This window comes from Vombatus ursinus, unplaced genomic scaffold (genome assembly GCF_900497805.2).
Source record: "Vombatus ursinus unplaced genomic scaffold, bare-nosed wombat genome assembly UNPS02014832.1, whole genome shotgun sequence".
Taxonomy (NCBI): domain Eukaryota; kingdom Metazoa; phylum Chordata; class Mammalia; order Diprotodontia; family Vombatidae; genus Vombatus; species Vombatus ursinus.
The window spans coordinates 3,749,903-3,775,904 of NW_020954610.1; the positions used below are offsets into that span (position 1 = coordinate 3,749,903).

A 26,002-nucleotide genomic window follows, 5' to 3' on the forward strand; every position below is an offset into this window, starting at 1 on the left:
TCCCAAAAGTCTTAGTGCAGTTTTAATTTTTTTTTAAAATTTTTAGGCAATTGGGGTTAAGTGACTTGCCCAGGGTCACACAGTTAGTAAGTGTCAAGTGTTTGGTCTGCGGCCGGATTTGAACTCAGGTCCTCCTGACTTCAGGGCCAGTGCTCTATCCACTGTGCCACCTAGCTGCCCCACAGTTTTAATTGTTAATAGCTTAAAATGGCACCAAACTTTGGGATACCCTGTTTTAAGCACCAGCTATGTTCAAGACCCTTTGCTAGGTGCTGGAGATACAAAATCAGAACAACAACAACAAAAAAAGTCTCTGCATTTAAGAAGCTTGCAATCTGCTAAAAAGTAACCAAATGCTGTATATGAGAAGTCTAATTGGGATAAGGGTATTGCCAAATGGGAAGCAGAAATAAGAGGTTTCATGCAAGGAGAAAACATCTGACTTGGGCTTTAAAGAATGCCTAGGAATTCAACAACAATATATCAATAATATCAACCACAACATCAATATTTTCAGCCAGCACTCTGTAAAGCACTTTCATGCATGTTATCTCATTTGATTTGATCCTCCTAGCAATCCCATGAACCAGCTATTCTTATCCCCATTTTACAGATGATAAGATGGAGACTGAGAAAAATTAAATGACTTACCCAAGGTCACACAGTAATTATTTGAGTAAGAAGTTGAATGTGGATCTTCATGATTCTGAGTCTCGTATTCTATCCACTACTCAAGTTGAGAATGAACTTTTCAGGAAGAAGGAACATCGTGAGCCAAAACAAGATGTTTGCTCAGCAGATAGAAATAGTCCAAAGCAAAGAGGGCCTGAAGGACAGGTTATATGAGATAAGGCTGGAAAGATAAAGTGATATAGGTTTGTGAAAGACCCTGAATACTAAGAAAAGAAAGTTAAGCTTTATTTGATAGGCAGAAGGCAATCAGTGAACATATGCAGTGGCGATGCCATGACCTGTGCTTAAGAAAGCATAATGTCATCTTGAGCTTCCAGGAATTAAGAGGTGAGAACTCGACTCTGTCCCAGTCAGACCTCATCCAGAGTACTACATTCAGTGCTGGGCATCACAGCTTAAGGACATTGGTAAGCTAGAGAGAGAGTGTTCAGAGAAAGGTTAACAGAATGGTGAAGGACTTGGAGTTCATGAGACCTAGCTGAAGGATCTCATAGTATTTAACCAAAAAACAAGACTCAGGTATTTGACCTGCTGTATTATAGAGAGGCACTGGGAAAGATACATTGAGAGGCGTTATGCCTTGGCCTTAGGGAGCAAAGAACACAAACACGGATCACTGTTGTACAGTTTATAATGTTCTCTTTGGCTCCAAACCAACTACCGAAACTTCTTAACAATTAAAGCTATTCTGATCAATCAGCAAGGACTTATTAAGAGCCTACTATGTGCTTGGTACCATGCTAGACCATGGGATATAAAAGTGCAATGAGTTGCTTTCAGAAGTGCTGGGTTCTCCCTCCTTGGACGTCTGCATACAGAGGTTCGATGGTCAGTGTCACCTCTGTTATTTATTGTGGGCTTTCCTTCTATGCTTAGATCAATCTCTTCAAACTCCCAGACTCTGTGAAAGAGCACTTAACACAGTGTCTGGCACATAGTAGGTGCTTATAAATATTTATTTATTGAAAGGTTCTGCCACTGGTTTTAAGGATGGATTGCTGGGGAGAGAGGATGGGGAGGCGAGCAAGTGTGTTGAGGCTGCTTCAGTCATGGACCATAATAGGGTGCTGGCAGTGGGAGTTAGGAAGAGGAGATGGATGCAGGAGATGCGAAAGTAAATTGAGAGAACTTACTAGCTGATGGGGGTATATGACATGACAGTGAGGAAAAGAGTCTGAGGTACCCCTGAGGTTTCAAATATGAGAATCCTGGGAATGGAAATTTTAAAGCCCAAGAAAAGATCACCAAATTTTTTCTTCTTATAGAATATCCTCTTCCTCCTCCTCAATAATAATAATAATAATGATAATGATAATAATTACATAACTTTGATGTTTGCAAAACACTTTTGATCCCTAACACTAACCCTTTGAGACAGGTGCAATTATCTTCATTTTACAGATGAAGAAAACTGAGGCCAAGAAAAATTAAATAACTTTCCTAGGGTCACATAGCTAATAAGTTTATAAGTTTGGATTTGAGCTCAGGTCTTTTCCTTCTGGCACTTAATTCCAGCACTCAGACCATATAACTGTGTCTGTAATCCATATAACCCTGATATTCCTCAAAATCTTTAGCAAATTATAGTCATCCCTTAAAAACTGAAACAAGAAATTTATGGGCAGGTATTCAGATAAAGTTAGTTTCTCTAAGGATTTATTTGATTAAAGTGCTAAAATTCCTAGAAAGGCCTGACCTTCCGTGTAACTGTTGAATGTGTTTCTTCTCCCCAGACCTATGGCGCCTTGTTCTGTGAAACAAGCGCGAAGGAAGGCTCCAATGTTGTGGAAGCTGTTCTTCATCTGGCTCGGTAAAACCCGTCTCCCTGGCTTTTGAAAAACAAGCGTTCCGTTGACTTTGTTTTTAGGTGTTTTTAGGTCATACTTCCTGACCTAAATCATCCATTATAGCATCAGTTAGAAAACATTCTTTTCTACTGATTGCAGGAAGGGAGTAAATAAACATGTTCTTCATGAGAATAGGTTGCATTAGAAAATACCTTCAGTGCCAAACAAAACAGGTGCATCAGAGGTGCAGTTGACATTTCTTTAAAATGTCACTGTAAAGCTAATTGTTGACTTCTGTGACTCATTTCCAGGAACTTGATTTTGAATACAGCCGTCCATTGTGAGTTACAGCCACCCATTATGACATTTTCCAGTGTTCAAAAAAAAATAATTTAGAGCAATTTTCAGAGAACATTCTAGCTAGGGGGAAGGAGAGAAGCCCTTAGAAGTTGTTTCTTCCGACTTTCTCATTCCTCATTTTACCAACGAGGAAACTAAAACCCAGACAAGTGGTTTGCCCAAGGTCACACAGATCATTATTTGGCCAGTTGCGACTAGAATGTATGTCTCCTAGATCCTAGCCTAGTGCTTCTTTTGTTACCCCACATGTTGTCCTACTGATATGGCAACTTTGTCAAAGCTATTTCTGAGTAATTATTAATCTGTGGAAATGATATTAATTTTGATCTTTGTTGTGATAAGTATCAGTGCTAAATTTAATAGATTTGAGTGTAAGCATTTTAATTCTGAAAAATCTGAGGAGATAAGATTATCTGTTAGTCTTAATACTTTTACCCATATCAGATTTCTTCATTTGGGGGAGGTGTCACTTAATGGAGAGAACCCTTATGGAATAGAAATCTGATCTATGAGCAACTCTCAAGAATTTAAATATTTGAAAATTAAAATGTAGATGACAAAAAGGAAATCAAGCCTATTGTTTTCAAATGGTAGACTTACCAAGACATAATTTCAGTAGTGAAGATGCTTTGTAGGTTTTCAGAGACATTATCTTTTCTTTGATGAAAAACCTCTTCTGCTGGTAATATATTCACAATTTGAACAAGTTAACGTATTTTAAACTGGTACTTTACTGTAAGTAGCCACTTAATCCTAGCTATTTACTATTTAAAATGCTGGTCACAGACCTCTAAAGATACATGGAAGGGACCTTTTATATCACTCAGTTCAATCCCTGTATTTTAGAAATAAGAAAACTGAGGCCTAGAGGGATTAGTAACTTCTATTTGTTAGTGAGAGAATTGGTGTTAGAAATCAGGTCTCTTCAATCCTAATAATAAATGTTCTTTCCACTACATCACATGGTTCTCTTTGATATTGTTGACTTTTAAAGGATCTTATAAATAGAAAAATTCATCTTCTTATGGCATCTTTTTTAAATAAAATCTCTTTTTTAAAAGAATGGCAGGGCAAGATATCCAGGTAGAAGGAATCAATCAATAAATCCTTACTTTATTAAGTTCCTACTAGATGTCTTGGTATAGAAAGGCAAAGAAAAGTATTTTTGCTAGCATATATTCTATTGTTGTTTAGTTGTTTCAGTTATGTCCGACTCTTTATGACCCCGTTTGGGGTTTTTTTTTTTTTTGGCAAAGATACTGGAGTGTTTTGCCATTTCCTTCTCCAGTTTATTTTACAGATGAAGAAACTGGCAAATGGGGCTCAGTGACTTGCCCAGGGTCACACAGCTAGTAAATGTCTGAGGCCAAATTTGAATTCAGGTCTTTCTGATTCCATGTCTTTCACTCTATCCACTGTGCCAGGGGTAGACAACAATGTAGATAGAAAAATCAGTATATGGAATACAAGATAATTTTTTGGGGAAACACTAGTAGCTGGGAGGGGCTCAGGGACATCCCAATGGAAGGTGTTGTCTGGGCTGAGCTTTGAAGATTAGAGCTTCTGGATTAATTCGAAGGGGACTAATGCTTAACAAGGCTCTAAGGTAGGATGGAGAACTAGGTTGGGAACGGTACTCAATACCAAACAGAGGCATTTATTTGTGAGCACCAGCTTAAGCAACTTGAGGAGCAATGCAAAGTGGTTAAATCTGTGTCTTGGGAAAATTACATTAGCATCTGTACAGGGGAGTAGATTGGAGAAAGGGGAGTCTTGAAGCAGAGAGATAAATTATTAGTCTACTGCAGTAGTGTGGGTAGGTGGTGATGAGAGCCTTCACTATATATAAGATGGGGATGGGATTTGGATCTGTTCTGTACATAGAAATGATGAGTCTTGAGATTAGGTCTAAGGGCCAAGTGTGAAGAGTCAAGGATGAATTCCAGGTTGTGAACCCTGGAAGGATGGGAGTGGCCTACCAGAAATGGAGATATTTGAGATTAGTCAATCAACAAACATCTGTTAAGTGTCCACTATGTGCCATATCTAGGGCAGCTAGGTGGCACAGTGGATAGAGGTGCTAGGCTTGGAGTCAGGAAGATCTGAGTTCAAATCCAGCCTCAGACACTTAGTAGCTGTATAACCCTAAGTAAGTCATTTAACCCTGTTTACCTCAATTTCCCCATCTCTAAAATGGGCTGTAGAAGGAAATGGCAAACCAGTCCAGCATCCTTGCCAAGAAAATCCCAAATAGGGTCATGAAGAGTTGAATATGATTGATCTGAACAGTAATTACAAAAAACATGTGCCAGGTCTATATATGTATGGAAAATTGTATATTATGTACTTACTATGTGCCAGACACTGGACTAAGCACTTGGGATACACACCTAGGGAAGTAAGCCAGCTGTTCTGTGCCCTCAAGGAACTGCCTCCTTTAGAATGGAGTATGTGTGAATTGGCAAGGTTTGGAAAAGTGAAATGGAGGCTTGTTTCCAGTCCAGCTATGACGAAAAGCTCACCTATCAGAGACCAGGGTACCAGGGACAGAGTCTAGGTTTCCTTGGGAGAGGGCATATTAAGTGCTGGAAATACAAAGACAATGCAAAACAGTTCTTGCCCTGTAGGAGTTTGCATTCTAATGGGAGAGACAACATATAGATGTGTAAGTAGAATATGTGCAAAATAAATACAGAGTGATTTGGGAAAGATGGATGCTGTAGTGAGTTTTAGGGAAAAGTTGATTTCTATTATCTATATCTTTAATTTGAAGTATTGATGCGACAGCCTACTGGAGGTGTCTAGCTGACAATTTTTTGATGCAGAATTAAGATTCAGGAGAAACATTAGGGCCTATTAGGTAAATGTAGAATCCCTGCTTGGAGATAATTGAATCCATGTTGGTAGAATGAGATAACCAAGGGAAACATAGAGAGAAAAGCAAAAACCTTTGGAAAATATGGTTATCAAACGGGGTGGATAATGAACCAATAAGACTGAAAAAACGAACGTTTGACAGGTAGGAGAGCTGGAAGGGAGGAGTGTCACAGAAGGCAAAGGTAGAGAAGAGTTTATAAACAGAAGGGGCTTGTCAACAACATAAAAAATTTGGAAAAGTCAAAGAATATGGAGAGTAAAGAAAAAAAGCCATTGGTTTTTAGCAGTGGAGACTGTTGGTCACGTTCGAGAAAATAGTCTTGGGCAAGGGGTGGTGTCAGAAGCCTGTTTGCAAGGGCTTGAGAAGTATATGCGGAAGCAGAATGCATGATGATTATTTCTAGGAATTTAAAAATGAAAGGGAAATGTTGCTGGAATTTTCAGTGTTCTTACTTGCTACTGCTCAAATAAGCCTAGGATAATGAATATAGACAGGTAAACTGCAGTTTGTTTATTCACTCAAAAGCATGTCGCACACCATCAATAGGTGATGGATATGTGTGTGTGTCATCAGCAGATGAATTCCACACATAATATAATGTATACATATATATGCATATATGTGTATATGTGTACATATACATAGGTGTATAGATTATAAATGTGTAGACATACACATATGTTCTCTCCAGAGATTAAAAATGAGAAGATAGAGACAGTGTGTTTCTTACAAGGCAGTTTTGCTATGAGCAAGTATAGCACATAGAGGGGAAAAAGGCATGCATTATAACAAAGGAGGATGCTTAAATTGTTACAAAGGAAAATATTTGTCCTTGTTAGCACAGGCATTTACACCAGATTAAAGAAAACAGTATCTTCTTTATTAGTCAATAAGCATTTGTTGTTTAGGGGTGTATGGAGTGTTTAGGGTGGACCAGTACCTCTGGTGAGATGACAGTATATGGTTGAATTGGTTAACCACAGGATTAAGGTTACAGGGAGGAAGATGAAGAACAGGAATGATTATCTGAGAGGGGAATTGGACTAGAGATTGTGATGAAGATAATAAGTTTAGGAAAACTGAGAAAAAGGGAAAGATGAAAGAATAAGAGATGATTATCAAAGTGGGGAATTTTAAAGTTCAAGCACATGTTAGTAGAAAATTATGGGTGATGAGTAGGATTAAGGTATGATTGCCCTGTCGATGGCTGAGATGGAGTGTAGAGAACAGATAGAGGTTAAAGGTGATGAACCTTGAGACTGAGGTGTTCAAGGGAGGACCCACATGTCTATCCAAACTTCCAAATTAGAGAACAGGGGTTGGGGAAAAAAAGAAAACTGTGAGCCAGGTACTGAATGATGCACTGATCATCCATGATTCCAGAGGATGTATGATAAAACATCCTATTTACCTTCTGATAGAAAGGTGATGGATTCAGGGTGTAGAATGAGACGTATGCATTTTGAACTCAACCAATAAGGGAATTCATTTTGTTTGCCTATGTATTTTTATTACAAAGAATTCATTTTTCCTTTTTTCCCAATGGGGTGAGAGTTTAGAGGGAGAGAAAATAAATTTTCTTAATTAGAAATCAATATAAAAAATAAACTCCCTGAGAAAGGAAGAGGGAATGACCTGAAGGCTAATCGCTTATATCAACAATGATCTGTACAAGGTGATAGAGATGTATGGAATGAACCTTTGAAAGAAAAGGGAACCGTCAGTAGTCAGTCAATAAATATTTGCTAAGGGCCTGTTATGTGTCAGATACTGTTCTAAGTACTGGGGATGCAAAGAAATTCAAAAGGCAGTACCCTTTTGAGGAATTCACAATATTTTGGGGGAGGCAGCATGAAAACAACTATGTAATAAGCTATATGCAGAATAAATAAGAAATTATCCATAGAAGGATGAAACTAAAATTAAAGAGCTCTTAAACTAAAATTAAAGTTTCCTGTAAAAGGTGAGATTTTAGCTTGAATTGAAGGAACCAGGAGGTAGAGATGAGGAGGGAGAGCATTCCAGGTGTGGGGGAGAGCCAGTGAAAATGCTTGGAGTTGAAGACAGAGGGTCTTTTTTGAGGAACAACAGCAAGGAGACCAGGATAGAAGCAAAGGGAGAGAGTGTGAAAGTGACAATGGGGAATAGAGATAATGTAGGTTCTTCCTTCTACGTCACTGGAGGATGAAGGAAGAGCTGAAAAAGAAAGGAGGACTTGAAAGAAGTCACAGCCAGCACTGACTGGAGAGGGTGTCCTAGCCATTTGATGTTTCCCTGAGAGTTTCCATTAATGTAAAGAGAGTGAAAGAGTGAGATGAAGTAAGAAGCCTGGAAAAGTAGAAGGGGGCTAGGTTATGAAGGACTTCAAATGCCAGAGCATTCATATATGCTGCTGGAGGCAACAGGAAGTCACTTGAGTTCGTTGAGTGGGGGAGTGACATGATGAGACCTGCAAAATCACTTCAGATACTGAATGGAGAATGGATTGCTCATCTGTGATGTGTTATGCACATTGAGGCACAAGTGTGTGAGGTAATGAAAGGAGTATTAGAATACAAGAGTCTGTAGAGATCCCAGTTTCAGTTCCATCATGTCACTGAGTGACCTTGGGCACTTAATCTTTGAGGAACTTTGTTTCCTCAACTGTAACATGAATGGATTGGACTGAATGACCTCTAAGGTCATGTCAGTTATTAGCAATTAAATACTTACCATATACCACCAAAAAAAAATCTGTGATTCTAGTTTATCCTGGAGCTACTCTTTAGAGAAATGACATACTATTTCTAGTCATCTTGATACCATTGTGCTCTGAGGGTCTGAAAGAAAGTAAGTTTACCTTAGGGCTATGCTTAATTAATAGATTACTGTTCCCAGAGTGCTTTATTGTGTGACAGAATTAAAGAGGAGATAAGGACTGGACTTATGAACTCTCAGGTGAGGAAACTGTCTTAGAGAATTGCCCAGAATACTGAGAGATTAAGTAACTTTCACAGGACCACACAGCTAATATCTGTCAGAGGCAATATGTAAATGCTTTAGATGTCTACTTTTGTTGATGTCTTTATATAATATTTCAGATGCTCAGTAGTTAAGAATATCAGTGATTTTGTTGGTTCTGTTAAAGTAGATTGCAGTCTTTCTGTGCGTTAGTAGATAATTCCATGAGTTAGTTGCCTTGGACAAAAACCAATAGTAAGAAAAAAAATACCCAAGTTATTGGATTAATTTTTTTTATTATTTTATTGGAGTTGTGACCAGCTCTCTGCCAATCATATTATTTGAACTTAGACTATATCTTGGGGGCCAGTCTTTCACAAGTTTGATGGAAGATCCGCCAGAGTTTCTAATTCCTTGGCATAGTCTTTGGGAACAAAGTGTCATTTCCAAGCCAAAATGATATATCAGAATAGGACTTTAATGGAGGAATGCAGTAGAGATCATTGAATAAGTCAGTACAGTAATATGCAAAATTTTACTCTGGGATCCTGCTAAAGGTAAGTGCCTTCCAACGTGCCCTAGTCACACCCAGAGAGCAGAGTTTATTTCTTTTATTATACCATAAAGATAGAAGAAGTTGATTCCTTCTAGGCTATCTACTAATAGATATAGCATGTTTGATCAGTTCTAGCAATGACTGTTTTTACCTCTTGGAAACTAGCTTATGTTTATTTGCTTTAAAACACCTGGTGTGCAAAGATATTTTGATAACTAGCATATCACAAGGCATATTTCATTTCCACCATTTTATGACCAGATGACATCAACAACTAAAATTCTTAGGCAACTCAAGGAGTCAGAAAACTTACTTGTGATTCATATATTAGTGATTTTTTTTTTGCCTCCTTCATCTTCTGTTGATTTAAGGTCCCTAGGTCTGAGATGTTCTGGTTGTATGATAAAACATATTTATGTGGACTCTTTTGTTGGCATGAGGTGGAAGAGCAAAAGGACGTTCTGCAAGAGTAGTAACCATTGATATTGGGCATGATTCCACTAGAGAACCTGTGCCCAAAATATGTGTTTGTCAAAATAACTAGACCTAAAGAGTCAGGTGCTATAAAGTAGAGATAAAATGTGAGTTTTAAGATGACTTACAGTTTTTCAGATGGTTACTATTCATAATTTATGTCAAATAAACTCTATTTTATAGACCACCAAGTGAATCATCCAGATAGCTTTCAACTCCACAGCCATGGAATGTACAAGTCTAGTTCTCACAAGATGTTTCATGAAATTTACTCTAGAATCTCTTTGATATTAAGGGCTTGGAGCATTTGAGATTTTGAATTTGTTTTGCAAGAACTCCAGGAATGACTCGTTAAAGCTATAATTTATTCTACTATATTTGTTCTTGGAAACATCATATTCTAAGAATTAGAATCTCCAAGAAATGGTATTTCCTTAGTTGGCTGGTAGGACATTTTCCTTAATCATTAACCCATTTACAGGCAAATTTGTTATTACCAGAATACTATTGAAATTTGAATGTGGAGAATTCTAGGGCATTCTAGGACAATTCTAGTGTTCAAATCCTACATATTTACATATTTGTGTAGGCAAAATTTCCAAAATATGGGACTTGCTTTTTAAATAGATTTGTTCTTTTAAGGCTTCTGTGCAAATAAAAATTTTAAAGATTGAATCATTTAAAATATAGTAACAGAGTTTATAAAGAATTATTTTATAAAGTATATTCTTATCATCTAATTAAGCTATTTTTGTAAGTTTGAATTTTTAAAATATCAATCATCTTTAAAATGAAGCATGTCTTTATTTAATTGGATTGAGGAAAATAAAGCCAAGATCACATATGTGTATATGGTTTTTTTTTTAGAATAAATTTGAACCAGTGACATTCAATTTTTATAGTATTTATTACATGCTGAGTTCTGTGTTGGATGCTAAAGAGAAGTAAATGATCTCTGACATTCTCAGATCTCTGTCTTCAAGAAACATTCACTGGATTGTGCACTCCTAAAGTTGTTGTCCCATAGTTCTCCTTTTTTTTTCTTCAGCTAGATTCCAAGAAAAAGTATGTATTTGTTGCTTCCACTTTCTCACCTCACTTTGTAAAATCTTGAAGTCTGGTATCTGTTCCTGTGCTGGACTGAATTTGCTCTCTCTAAGGTCATTAATGATCTCTTTACTACTAAATCCAGTGGCCTTTTCTCAGTCTTAACCTTTCGTGATGACTCTGAAGTATTTGACATTGTTAACCATGTCCTTTTGTGGATACTATCTTTTGTTGTTGAGTCGTTTTTCCATCGTGTCTGACTCTGTGACTTCATTTGGGGTTTTCTTGGCAAAGATATGGAGTGATTTGCCATTTCCTTCTCCAGCCTGTTCCTAAATGGTTTTACTTTTTAAAAATCATATCATTCTCAAGTCTATCCCCAATTTTTTTTTTTATGAACTACCCAAATACTAGTGACAGTGTTAGATATACGTTATACATGTCCTCCTACAAAAGGTAAACATTCTGTCCTTATTAAGTCCCTTGCAATTAGTCTTTGATATGTAGCTTATGTTTCTTTTGATTCTTTTATTTCAAATCTTCTATTAAGTCCAGTTTTTTTTAACAAAATCCTGAAAGTCTGACAATTCATTAAATGTCCATTTTTTTTCTTATTCAGGATTATGCTTAACTTTGTGGGGTATAATATTTTTGGCCACAACTCCTGTTCTTTTGCTTTTCAATATATAGTGCTCCAAGACCTGCAGTCTTTTAGTGTCACTGCTGCTAAATCTTGTGTAATTCTAATGGTTATACCACCATATTTAAATTATTTTTTCTTGTTGCTCATAATACTTTATCCTGGAGCTGGGGGTTTCAGAATTTGGGTAAGATATTCCTATAGGTTTTCCTCATAGAATCTTTTTCAGGTAGTGATTGGTGAATTTTCTTTGCTTCTACTTTTCCCCTCTTGTTCTAATGCTTCAGGACAATTTTCTTTGATTATTTGTATCAAGATTCTTTTTTTGATCATAGCTTTCAGGTAGTCCAATTGTTCTTATGTTTTCTCTTCTTAATCTGCTCTCCAGATCAGTTGTTTTTCTTATGTTTCACATCCTCTTCTATTTTTTTTTTCATTCTTTATATTTTGTTTTATTATTTCTTGGTCTTTTATAACTTTGCTGGCTTCCTCGTACCTAATTCTAATTTTCAAGGAGTCATTATCTTCCTTAAGATTCTGGATTTCCTTTTCTAATTGGTTGACTTTGTTTTTATAATGTTCTTTCTTGGATTGTTATTATTTAAAATTGTTTCCCCCAATTTCTCTCACTTGATTTTAAAGTCTTTTTTAAAATTCTTCTATGAAATTCTTTTTGGGCAGGTGACCATTTGATGTTACTCTTTGGGGTAGGAGAGGCTTTTTTGGCTTCAATATCCTCCTCTGAAGACAAACCCCAGTCTTTTCTATTCCCATAGTAACTTTCTGTGGTTGGATTCTTTCTCCTTTGCCTGCTCATTTGTTGTTGTTGTGTTTTTTTTTTTTTTAACTTGGAGCAGCTTATTTTTTGTAATCACCTCTAGTCCTGGGATATGGGGGGTGGTGCCTCTAGTCTCAGATCCTCCTTCAATTCTTCACTATGGCCTGGAACCAAAACTGCCATCCTGTAAGTCCCCAAAGTCAATGGTGTCCCTGCCCCATTGCTTTTGCACTCACTGGGTATGTGCTGGTTCCTTCTTGCCCAGGGCTGTGTCTGGGTAACCAAGCTGAGCTTGGTGTCCCTTATCAGCAGAGGCTCCCTTAATCTTCCCTGGCTCAGATACCGGACTCCAGATACTGTCCTGGAAGTGAAAGTTCCTGTGGCTGAGGCCAAGGTTACCTCCCAGCCCAGCTAGCCCCAAGGCTTGCCACTTGCTATTTCAAAGGAGACAGCCTGGATGTCTTTACTCTTTACTGGGACCAAACCTGGGTCCTGGGATTTTTCTTCTGATCTTCTGTGATTGCCCAAGAAGACCACTGTTCTGCCCCAACTCTTGTTTATCTTTAGCACTCCATGTTTGCCCTGAGGCATTATTTTATATTTGTGGGGAAAATCTGGAGGGCTTGGAATTTTCTGATCTACTCCACCATCTTCACAGAATCTTCCCTCTATAAACTCTAAGTATACTAGTGGAATGTGAACTGTTATTTTTAGATAGAGGGGACACTTAGGGCAAATTTAAGAAATTTGAGTAATATTGAAAGGAGTAAGTGAAATGAATGGCAAAGGGGGTTAGGAATACCAGAAAGCAACAGTATTTTTTTTTCAGATATCACCGTCATTATCTACATGACCTATGAGATGTCATTTCCTTTCTTTGTACTTTATTTTTCTCATCTCTAAAATAAAGGCATCTAATAAAAGGAACATACTGAAGCCAGTAGCTAAAGAGAGCTTTGTGGATTATCCATTAATTTAACTTAGCTATAGTTTTCCAACTTCCTTTACTGTCACTAATCAGGACATCTGTGGTTAGGGCTAATACTCTGTAACTATTAATTGAGGCTATGCCTAAACTTTTCATAACAATCTGGAATTGTAGAAAAATACATTTTATATAAACATAAAACACTAGTGCACAATGCATGCATGCATATATGTATATACACATATGTATATACTTATGGGTATAGACACAGTGTACATGTATATATACACATATACATGTATACACATATGTATATGCTTATGGGTATAGATACAATATGTATGTATATACTTGTGTGTATATGTATATGTCTGTATATGTACACACATGTTGTATATATGCTCTGACTTTTTTTCCTCAGAGGCAGGCAGGCTACATCTCTCCCTCAGCTTTCTAGGGCATGCTGAAGGATTGGGATGTCTCTTTTTTCTACCACCATCAGCTCAAGTCCTCACTGGCTAGCTGTCCTCTTTTCTCCTTCCCATTGTTGGACCTAGCTAATATCACCCTGGTTCAATTTCACATCTAACATGTGGTAGTTTTTACAAAGGGGTATTTACTTTAAATATATAGCGAGAACAAACTACAGACATTTCCCTCCCTGATACCTTGAGGGGCATGCTTTCCTTTGTACCATCTTGTTTTTTGGAGGAGGGAGTTGGCTCAAAGTTTAACTCAGTTTCTACATATCATTAGACCCACCAATTTCAAATCCCAGTGTAGCATGACTACAGGGTGATTCTTCCTCTCACCTTCCACTTGCCTGGGATCCCATTGATCACTCTTTGCTCCTTGGGGCATTAGTACTGCACAATACTGATATATGTTGTGAACCAATGTGAACCCTGGTATGCTGAGGGACCCTCTGGAACTTTTGAACTCACACAGTCTCAGAAACCACTCACTTAATCTAGAATGCAAAAGAAGAAAATCAAAGGTCAAGGTCTAAGGCCCTTTCACTGAGCCATCTGGCCTTGGGGGAAGAAGTCTCCAAGACCTTTTCCCTAACAATACCGTCTCTCACTGGACATAATGAGCAAAAGAATCAATGAGATTCCCCCAAGAGCAAATGAGTCAAGAAAGGAAGTGGCTGGTGCCAATAACCACTTTGAATGCCTCCCTCACCCAATCAAAGAACCACCTATATCAGCACAGGGTTAAAATGATCCAGAACTAGTTACAGAGTGTTTCCCATGCTTCACAGTCTCTCCAAGACACTTGCATTACACATCATCACATTCCTCCTGGAAGAAGTCTTCTTAGCCTCTCCATGTGGAGAGACACCACCCCAAGTGTTCTGTTATGGGCACCAGGTAGATATTGTACATATATGCAAATAGACACATATGTATAAGCACAACTTTCCATTTTTCTTTACATTGTACATACACAAACACATGTACACATAGATATCTTCCACAAAACAAATTTTATTATTTACATGTGTCTGTATATATCTCTATCCATATATCTATATAGATACACTATCACTGTCTATATAAATATGTATATATGAGCCATATGGACACATACCTTTATATTCTTTATGTGTGCATGCATATAAAGAAAAAATTCAAATCCATTTTGTAGTATGATAGTTCTCTTTATGTAAAACAATTTAAAGTATATGAAAGTATATATAAAGTATATTTGTCTTATACCACATTTGTGTGAGGTAAATCGTGCAAATATACACATATTTCACATATGTACACATAAGTATACATATACATACACATCTGTATATATATGATTGACATATAGGGACTATTTCTCTTATAGAGAGATTTTGGAAGGTGAAAGTTAGAATATGGTACCTAAAAGTTATGCAGTACTTATGAAAAAATGTAAAAGAAACATAAAATAACAGATAAATTTACCTTAGCTATGGATACTAGATTTTCATTGCTGTTATTTATTTATACTTCATACTTTATGTTATATTATATATATTTTTATTGTATTATCATAAATAATAATAAATATTAATTATTATTGAATATCGAATAAATAAATTACATCTATTTCAATAATTATAATTTTATAATTAATTCATAATAAATAATTGAATAATTTTAAAATTAAATTTATATTTATTAAATTTATAAAATATAAGATAAATTAAATAAATTAAATAAAAATTAAATAAATATTAAATAATATTGAAAATAAATAAATAATAAATGTTATTATGTATTTTATATTATATATATTATGTATTTATTTATAACAGTGAATTCTGTTAACCTAGGATTTCTGTGTGTGTATTTTTTTTTTAAGGGAAGTGAGAAAAAGAGCTGATGATGTCGACAGTAAATCAATTACCAACTTGACTGGGACAGGGTCAAAAAAGTCAGCACAGATGAAGAACTGCTGTAATGGTTAAATCAGAAACTTTTGGACCTAAGAAATCTTATTTTTCAACATCATTATTATCATGAGTAATGGCATGGCATATACCAGTGACTGCTAGAATGTGGACAGTTATATAACATGGGTCATCTATACCATGGTTTATTTCATCTTATTGTGGAGCCTCTATGCAATCTCCCCTTCTTTTCCATGTGATTATGGGAGTTCATAAATAGGGTTTGTTTTTTGTTTTTGTTTTGTTTTGTTTTTTGGCCATCAGAGACATTTTGTTCAAGTTCCAATAAAATTTTACTGATAAACTGATTTTCAAAAACTCTTAAGTAACCTTACTCTCATATCAGAACTAGCAAAGAAGCTCTGATTTAAAGATTTATGTGATAAATTACTTTCCCATTACCTCCAAAAATATTTATTTGACTTATGTAAATAGTTGGTGTAGTGGAAATAACCCTGGTCTGGGATCAGAGTTATGATCCCGCCAATACCCTTAAGCCACCTAGCTGTTACTTAATGTGTTGGTGCCTCAGTTTCCTCATGTATTTAAAAAAAATGAGAGTGTTGGCCTAAATAATCTTTGAAGTCCTAGCCAGCTCTACGTGCCTATGACTTCATGGTTTGAAGTACAGAATGATTTATCATGCCTATATCCTTTAGGAAGAATATAGCTTCTAGCCACGAAGGTTCCAGCAATTCATTATTTTGATACAGCAAGAGCATTATTTCTCTCACTGTTAAAAATAAAGAGAAATGTTTATTAAAAGTTAAAAGTGATTGATATATTATGTCTCAGGCTATGCTATTAATTGAAAAATCAATCTTTTAAAAAAAGTAATGGATTTTTAAAAAAGAAAACATTTTGATTCATGGGAACTATTTCTGTAGAGGAAGAAAAAATTATCTTGCTATACTAGAATATACTATGTGTAGTAAGTTAAAATCTTAGATTTTAATAGAAAATATTACAAACTACAAACTTCTAAACAAAAAAGGTATGATTTGCTGGACATATCACTCTGTACTTTTTTTTAAATTGAAAAAAGTTTTTTGGAAAAAAATTTTGTATTGGTAGATTGAACTTGTACTATGTTTATTAGAAACTTTCAATATTTTCATAAGAATCCCTCATGAAAACTTAAGTATTTCAATTTTAGTATTATTTGCATTAACCATATTAAATAGGACAGATATTTAAAACTACTATCTATATTTTTTCAGGGTTTTAAAATTGGTTCATAATGGCACATCTTATTTTAAAATACAGAGAGGAGGTTATAAAAAATCTTTCTGGAGTTATATATATGAATTATAAATAGTCATTCTCATTCCCACTCCAGAACACCATCAAGAGCACATGTCCTCTCTTTAGAAATGAGTATGGCCTTCTGGTTTCTTTGATGTCTATGAGATAAAATAGGACAACTCTCAATATGGTAGCCAAGGTGTTTGTGTCGTAGACAAAATGCATCCCATCTTATGGTAAATGAGGTTGAGTAAGATAATTTCAGCATTTTTTTTGCAATTTATTTGAAAAACCCTCACATGTATTAGACTTGGCTGTCTATAGGTTTCAGAGGGAAACTAGGAAAACTAGGAAACTAGGAAAAAAGGAAACTAACATTTCAGTTACTTGCTACATAGAGCTGAACCATCGATTCACCAGACGGAATCTTGCTCAACTTGACCTACGGTTCAAGTTCAAGGTTTGTTGATGAAATTAACAGAAAACTGTTATTAGTAACAAGAAATTTAGTATGCTAACTAAAAAAAAAGTTCATAATAAGCTCTGATTTAACTCTGAGGCAGCACAATATTGTGTTTATTTTTAATTTTAGTGTACTCTTAAAGATTTAGTTCTTTAAAGGTGAGTCTACTCTTGAAAATGGTGCACCAGCATAAAAACGAAGTTTTGGTCAAATAAAATGTCTTGTCTGTGCCATATTGTCTTTAATTTATGTATAAATGTCTTAGTTCTTTTTTATTTTAATTTTCAATGGCCTAGTGAAGCAAAGATGTTGCTGCTATCCTTTGGCCCCCTAATGATATGACTTACTTGTGTCTGACAATGTTAAACTACTGATGGAATGCAGCTGATGTAAATATCATGTGTTAGGACTTTTGTGTACCTATTGGGATGTTCATCATACCTGAAAGCTATGTAATGTAGTACACCTCATTTTATGGCACCTATTTATTTCCAAGGGAATGTGTCTTCATACTTGTCTGATAGTGTGTAAATAAGATTATGTATATTAGAAAGAAGTATTATTTTGCTCCATTGTTGTTTGTAAAGTCAGCTTACCCATTCATTATTAGCAAAAATAAAATATGGCTGCAGGGCTAAATGAACAACTTGATTAAATGTGGAGTTAGTGAAAATTTCTAATGATGTGATCAGAATGTGAAACTTAACATCTAGAGGTTAATTTTGTTGAAATAAGACAAACCTACCCCTATCTCCACTAAGATGGAAATCAGCATCAGGATGTAGACTTGACCAGAAGTAGATTAACTTAACAAAATTGTTTTTACATCTAAAGACATATTTGTTTACTGCTTTAAAATCAGGTAGAAGATTGCACTTAATCAATTCTTTCTTATTTCCTTAGTTCTCTTTGTAAGCACATACCTGGCCCTATTTATTTCACATAGATGTTATATCCTTTCTTAAAATCATGAACTCTGGCAATTTGAGTGGTATTTTAATTTCGTTCTGGAAAATGTCTTTAATAAGGAGACATTTTTCAGTCATAGCTTTTAGTGCCATTTTTCCCCAAAATGCATTTTTCTACTCTTTTGATAATTTAATACTTAATGTGATTTGTATAAACCCACGTTCCACAGCCTTAGTACTGAAAATAAAGTTTAAAATAAAAGATTTATTTTCATATTTGTATAGCATTCATATTTAGTAATGAGTCTATTTTATATGTGTGTACATATGTATATAATAAATTTCCTCTGTCTATATTAAGTAGGCCTTAGAGTATGGAATAATCATTTTATGCTTTTGATTTCTATGGTTCATATTTTCAAAACCTGGACTGAATTTCATTCATTTTTACTTTTCTTCAAACCGTTAATAATTATGCCATAAAATATACTTTTTATACCATTTCTTATCTCTGTGGAGCCACAAATATGCTGTATGTATTGCAAATTCAATAAAGCGTGCTTTAATTGGCCTTTCAAATGTTCCCTCCTGCTTGGCCCCCAGCTGTATAAATGCTCTTTTAATTCTAAGATGAGCCCTATATGAAAACATCTCCTAAGTGCACTTTGAAAGCAGTGTTCATTGCTTTTAGTCAAACTGTTGGAGGAGAGATCCCTTGGCAGTATTGATCTGGGTTCAAATAACCTGCTTGAACAGACTGTCGGTCAACAAGAACAACATGCGCATCAATTTGGTGGGTGATTACCACTCTGAAGACCTGGTTACTTTGATCTAGGCCCTTGTACCTCAACTTTTAGAAGTGATTTAATCCAACCATCCACTCTGTAGAGTCAATTCTCTCTGGAGGCAGGGTCATAAATAATAACAGACTGCTAGGAGCTGACAGTCACCAACTGAAGAATATACTTGAATGTGGGCATTATGGAAAGGGGCTGGAGGACCAGAAGAGATAGACTAGTTATATTTTGAGAACAAAGGATAATTAGTGGATCACCTCTGTGTACCATTGGTATCTATGAAACATCAAGAAAACTAGAGGAAGACCCCATCAAGTTGAGATGGAACCTATTGGTATGTATATGATTATCCTTTTTTTATATGGCATATGGATAACCATCACATAGTATGCAAGAGCATGGATGCATTGTTGAAGGGAGAGCACGCATTGGTGAAATTACAGATCCATCAATTTAGTGAAGAATTATGGCCTCTCACAAGTCTTCTCTTATCTAGGCTAAAATTCTCTAGCTCTTCAACCAATGTCCATTGTTTTATGTTTTCAAGTTCCCTCCTCTGTACAGTGTATTCCCTCTGGATTGTTAGATTTATCCTAAAATGGAATCCATTGTTAAACATAGTGCTCTACATAAAATCTAATTAGAACAGCGTACAGCAGTATTTTAATTTACCTTATTCTTGGTGTGTGTGTGTGTATTTGTATTTGGATCAGTGACTTCATCAATAGTCAGAGTTTATAGATAGAATTCTTGGCCTGGAGTCAAGAAGACTTATCTACCTGAGTTAAAATTCAGCCTTATATACTTGCTAACTGTGTGACCTTGGGCAAGTAACTTAAACATGTTTGCCTTGGTTTCCTCATCTGTAAAATGAACTGGAGAAGGAAATGGTGAACTGCTCCAGTATCTTTGCCAATGAAACCCCAAGTGGAGTCACAAAGAATCAGACACAATTGAAACCACTAAATAACAACTGAGACACTGAGAAGTTAAAATATTTGCCCAGGGTCCCCCAAATAGTATATGTTCCTGCCTCCTCTGAGGCCACATCTTTATCCACAATGTCTCTCTCTCTCATTTTGGATGTTATGCTACTATTAACGTAGTCTAGGATTGTGTTAGTGCATTTAGCTGCTGTCACACTGTTGACTCACGTTGAATTAGGAGTTAATGAAAATGCCTATGTGCTTTCCCTATGAACTATTGCATACCTACATAATCTACTTTTTTTGTTTATTTTAATCATAGAATAGAAGTTTACATCTATTCCTGTTAAATCTAAGTTTACACTCAGTCTGTGGTATCTTTTTAGATTTAACTTTTAACATCCAGTTTAGTAACCATCCCTTTTAACTTTGCATCCTCTGTAAATTTGGTAACACACAGATAAAAAGAATTGCACAGATAATCACCACCACTTGCATTATCTTTAAAAATACAAGGAAATGTATACAATAAAGCTAGTTAACTACACCAGGCAAGAAACAGGACAGCAGGTTTAAATTTAATGGTTAACTAGGCCTAAGTCATTTAGGCTTATGAAAAGAGTTTTAAACATCAGAAAACTCCATAAGATAAGAATGCTTTTTACCTGTGAACATGGACCACTGAACATACAATGGTCCCTTTCTAGGACAGTAATGTAACACTAGGTCCCTGCTGAGAATGAGGTTATCGAAAGTGAGGGTATCATTCCCCCACCTTTTTCCACTGAAAATCTAGAGAAGAGTACTTGCACAGGATATCCCAGGATGGGATTTTTTAAAAAAATCCCAACATTTCTATGTAACATATTTTGGTAATTTTTACTTATGTTTTCAGTTGATTGCTTCATTTCCCCTGAGACCAAATTGAAGCAAAGGGCAATTGTTAGTGGACTTCAATTTCATTTCTCAATAAAAACATTGAAATTGGAGTTTAGCATCTCCCTGCATATACTAGGTTATAAATTCTTTGAGAGAAGGGAGTCAGATATAAACAACTTAAGCTATTATAGGTAAATATTCTCCCCCAATACTGTGTTCACTATACTTGGTGCTTTTCTCCTCCTTTTCATCAAGTTGGTATGAGAACTGTCCATTGGTTGGGATGGCATCCATTGGTCTTTCTTGGCATAATTTGTCACCAGGGTGTTAGAGGGGACACAACAGTGAACTTGGAATCATGAAAGCAGGGTTTGAATCTTGGCTTTGATTTTTACCAGCTTTGTTACCATGGAAAGTCAAATTCCTTTCCAGTTTCCTCTTCTGTGAAATGGGGATAATAATAATTATACTACACATGTGACGTTGTTGAAGGGAAGCATGTTGTAACTGCTAAAACGCTATATATATATGTACCTACATTTTGCATAATCAACAATAAAGTCTCGTGGCATGGCCATAAGGAAGTGCTATTGCAAAATAAAATCTGATGCACATTTAATTATATGCATAATCATTGTGCCAGATGACGATTAGAAGGTAGCAATCTGCTTGTGGAACTGACTGCATTTTGTTTTATGTGGCCAAACCATTTTTTTCTCCAAGAATTATAGAGTTTAGAGTTGGAAATTATATTTGACGTGATTTAATCCAACTTCCCATCCTATGTAGAAAGAGTCAGCTTGATGTCTTGAAAGAAAACCTGAATTTGAAATAGAAGACCCAAGTTTGAATCCTGGTCTTGCTACTTGCGTTATGTGTGACCTTGGGATTGTTAATTCATTTCTCTGGACCTCTGTTTTCTCATTTGTAAAATGACAGGTTGGATTAGATGAGCTTGCACATTCCGCATTTCACACTGTTTGATGGGTGGCCTGTTTTGAGAAAATTCTTTCTTATATTGAGTTGAACATTTCTTCTTTCCACCAATGGTTCTTAGTCTTCCTTTGTAGAGTAGGACAAAGCTCTGGTCCCTCTTTAACATAACAATGCTTTTCTTAGTAATTTCATCTTCCAGGTAAAATACATCTAGTTTCTTTACTATGATGTGGTGAGAATCCCCTTACCATCTTAGTCATCTTTTTATAAATATACCTTATGTCTCTCAAAATGTGGCATCTAAAATTGAATTTGGTATTACAGGTGTAATCTAACAGTTTCTCCTACTATTGTTTAAATTCTAATTCTCATTACACACCTGCATACAAACACAACCATTAATAACAAGGATACTGGTTGTGGTGTGGGGAAGAGAAAATAATGAGGGAAAAGGACCCAGAGCAAGCAATAATAATAATAGCTAACATACATCTCATTTTAAGGTTTGTAAAGCACATCACATATATTCTCTCATCTGATCCTTACAACAATCCTGTGAAGTAGATGCTATTATTATTCCGTTCTTACAGATGAGGAAACTGAGCTTGGGAGAAGTTAAGCAGTTTGCTGAGTAAGCTCCTGGTCCAGCACACTCTTACCATGCTACCAAAAGCAGGGAGGTTGAGAGATCAGAACACAAACATCAATTACATTACAATTTTAATTAATGCCAGCCTAGTTTATCATTTACCTTCTGTGTTTGGGACAAACCAAAGAGATATACAGAATTATAGCAGGAAGGCATGGAGTGGTGCTAAGAGTTATTATGTGCAGGAGAGTTGGCACAGATTAGGGCTGAAGGGAGTCAAAACAATGCAAATGTGTAGTTATTCCTCTGTTACCTCTGTTACCATGCGTCCTTTTACTGAGTGGCATTCATTCTGTCTCATTTATGGAAATCACACTTTTGTCAGTGCTATATAATGTGACACCACGTTTCGTGACATTCCTCTTCCTACCAAACTCTGTGGGAGTAACACAATAGCTGTTGTTTTATGCGACTCAAAGGTAAATCTGGTAGGATAATGGAATATGAGTGGTGAGCACAGGCTACAGTTCTCATTGACTTTATTGCTCAGCCAAGTTGAAGGTTAAGTGCTAAGCTATGTATTGCTGCAAGAAAGGATACATAAACCTTGAGAGTTTCACTTAGGAGCTGACTTCAGTAGGATTGGAAGTCCTGGAGGATACAAATGGCTTAAAATGGACAGAGCTCTATTTACTGTGACCCTTGTAGCTTATACAAGCTTAAATTTGGGACTTTAAAGCTAGCATCATTTGAAAAGTTCTTTGAAACTCCCTAAGCCAATATCCAGGGCTATTTCTAAACTTACAGTTGAAGAATCCCCTACCTATCAAGGTTTAGCTACAATGGAGAGTTTCTCAGAAGAGCTTTACCTAGGGTGGTGTCACTAGTACTTTGCCCCAGGACGCTGAATTAAGAGGGTGCTGACATAATTTGTAATCCTTTAGTAGCATGGAATCCATGGACACCTTATTAGCAAGAAGATTCAGTTAAAATAGGGAAACTATCTTCCTATAGACTGAGAAGCAACCTGTTATAGTGTAGAATAGAACAATGGCCTCAAAGTCAGGAAAACCTGGGTTCAAATCTCACCCCTGACACTGGCTGGGTGACTCCGGAGAAGTTACTTAATGACTCACTATCCTAGGTAACTCTCTAAGAGTACTAAATGCAAAGAAGATGCTGATTTGTTGTCACAGAGAGATTTTCCTTATTGGGACTTCCTGAAACCAATGAAATCACAAGCCTGAACTTTCACTTATCCGCAAAAGGAAAGCTACCAGGTGGTGATGGTGAGCTCCTTACCAACATTATTTACTCCCCTTTCTCCTCTATTCTTATTCACTCTAGGGTAATTCATACCATCAGCCTTGGCTTGGTTTGTGGTATTTGTAAAGAATCCTGGCTGTGACTCTGTTTTCTTATAATTTAAGTTGTCAGTAGTATTTTACTTATTCCCTATCCTTAAAGACAATTATTTTTCTGAGTTATTTTCATGTGAAATCTCTTAATGTCAGTGTCAAAAGGCCAAGAGGCAAATTTAATGTGCTATATATGTTATCTCTTATTTTCTTTAGAGCCAGATATTTTTTCTACTCTATCTTTTGGAAGGTAATTATTACAATATTGAAATCATTAGGGAAAGTCTATAAAATATTTAAAAGAAATCAAACTTTGCTCACTAATATCTTTATTTTTAAGTCATTTATGAAGGATAGGGTGAGTAGGCACCTAAGCTTATTAGACTAGTTCATTTGAGGGGTGTGTGTGTGCTGTACTTGAGGTAGAAACATTTATTGTTTCAAACAATGTGTATATCTAAATCTCCAAACCCTTGATATAGGGTTTGACTTGATATAGTCAGTTACACATTTACAAAGCATTTATATTGTTGAGGACAACTTGGTACTAGATCCTGGTCAGGAAAACAAAAGATATGGGACCTCTCCTATTTGTGAAATTGAAAAGAATGCCAAATGTCAACGAACTGTGCAGGGTGTGTTTTAATTCAGCACCTGGTGAAAGGTACATTCCCATGTGTGACTTTATGTCACCTAATCAGGGACTTCTCTGGATGACCTCTAATGTGCTGTCCAACTTTGACCTTTTGAGTCTATGAAACTATGTGTGACTGTAGTGAAGGCTACTTTGATTAAATTACATAGATCCAGTCTCTTGGGGAGTTTACATCCTGTGACGGATTACAATGATATGTTTAGATATTACATATAAAAGCAGGCAAATGACGTAAATACTTGAATAAGTAAATGAAATGTACATTTAGTTTACATATGGGTGAGGATATCATTTCTCCCCAGAGTGTCACTATTTTCATGAAATTACGAGGAAGTAAGGTAGCTGTTTTCTGTATTTTACAGGACTGAAAGCATACATTTATGAAACATGCAAACTACTCTCTCTTTCCTCTCTCTGCCTCTGTCTCTCTGTCTCTCTCTCTGTCTCTATCTCTGTCTCTGTCTCTCTTCTCTCTGCCTCTGTCTCTCTCTCTCTGTATTAGGGATCTTTTGATGTATTCAGTCTTAAGACAATGGAGGAAAAAAATGGTGTAAGATTTCATGTACACAATGTCCATCTACCAAATTGTATGAAATATTTGTACCTTCCATTGTCCTGCGTTCACTGAAGTGCAGTGACAGGGAGGCATTGATGTGGCTTCAAGTGGTGATGAGTTCTTTATTCACATTTAGATGGTGTCCTGGAAGGCGTCACCCTCTAAGGGAGAAAGTCCTTCAGGTCTAGAAATTCTTTCCAGTATATCTAAAGAGAGGACTACCAAGCATCCCCAAAGGCTGTCTCTCTAATTTGTTTCCATAAGGGAGAAGGAGGAAATTAGCAGTTTTCCACAGATCTATAGAATGGGGATCTCAAAAGCTCCAGCCTGAGTTTTGGTGGCTTGTCATACCCTCTCCCTGCTCCCATCCTGAAAGTCATATTATTCAACCCTTTGTCCCTTTCTTCAGAGAAAAAGGTAATCCAGTGAATCTATCTAAATGGTAGTAGATTCATATTATAAGTTTGAAAATGATGGTGTATAATAATGATTCCACTACAGCAATACATGCAAAATTGCATCAGCACATGAGCCATTTGGTGTATATGTTATACCTTGAACACTGGGAAAAGATAGACCAACAATATGGCGTATATGAAAATTTAGGGCACACTCTCTGATATTGGCTGATTTGACTGGCTGTTGAGTCTGTGAAAATTGGACTTAGGTTGTATGATGAAACAATGTTTTTACTTTTAATGGAAATTCTCTATTTTCTATCATTTTCTTAGGATGAAAGGGAATGGATGGAATTGGGTTCCGGAATACCAACTCCTGGAAGGGTAGTGGATGGGTACACTTAACTAGGTGGCAGAGTAGATAGAGCACCTGGCCTGGAGTCAGGAAGACCTGAGTTCAAATCCAACCTCAGACTCTCATTAGCTGTGTGACCCTGGGCAAGTCACTTAACCCTGTTTCCCTCAGTTTTCTCATCTGTGAAATGAGCTGGAGAAGAAAATGGCAAATCACTCCAGTATTTCTGCCAAGAAAACCCCAGATGGGGTCATGAAGAGTCAGACATGACTGAAGTGACTGAACCACCACCACAACAACAGAAGAGTACCAGAATAGTGAGTTATGAAAGAGAACTCAGAGAAGGGGATAGAGTTAGTAGCTGATCTGGGAAAGTCATGAAGAATCATTAGGCTTAGGACTTGTGAACTGATCCTGCAACAGATTTG

The 26,002-nt window shown here is 36.2% G+C and overlaps 1 protein-coding gene across 1 annotated transcript in view; it reads left to right on the forward strand.

Annotated features, from left to right (window-relative positions):
• The window catches only part of LOC114025602 (ras and EF-hand domain-containing protein-like), a 107,309-nt gene extending 88,643 nt beyond the window's left edge, over positions 1 to 18,666 (forward strand). The window contains exons 16-17 of the mRNA XM_027839080.1: positions 2,427 to 2,503; positions 15,422 to 18,666. Coding sequence (XP_027694881.1) covers positions 2,427 to 2,503; positions 15,422 to 15,527 — 183 coding nt within the window. The 3' untranslated portion in view covers positions 15,528 to 18,666. The remainder of the gene's footprint in view (positions 1 to 2,426; positions 2,504 to 15,421) is intronic.
• The last annotated feature ends 7,336 nt before the right edge of the window (positions 18,667 to 26,002 follow it).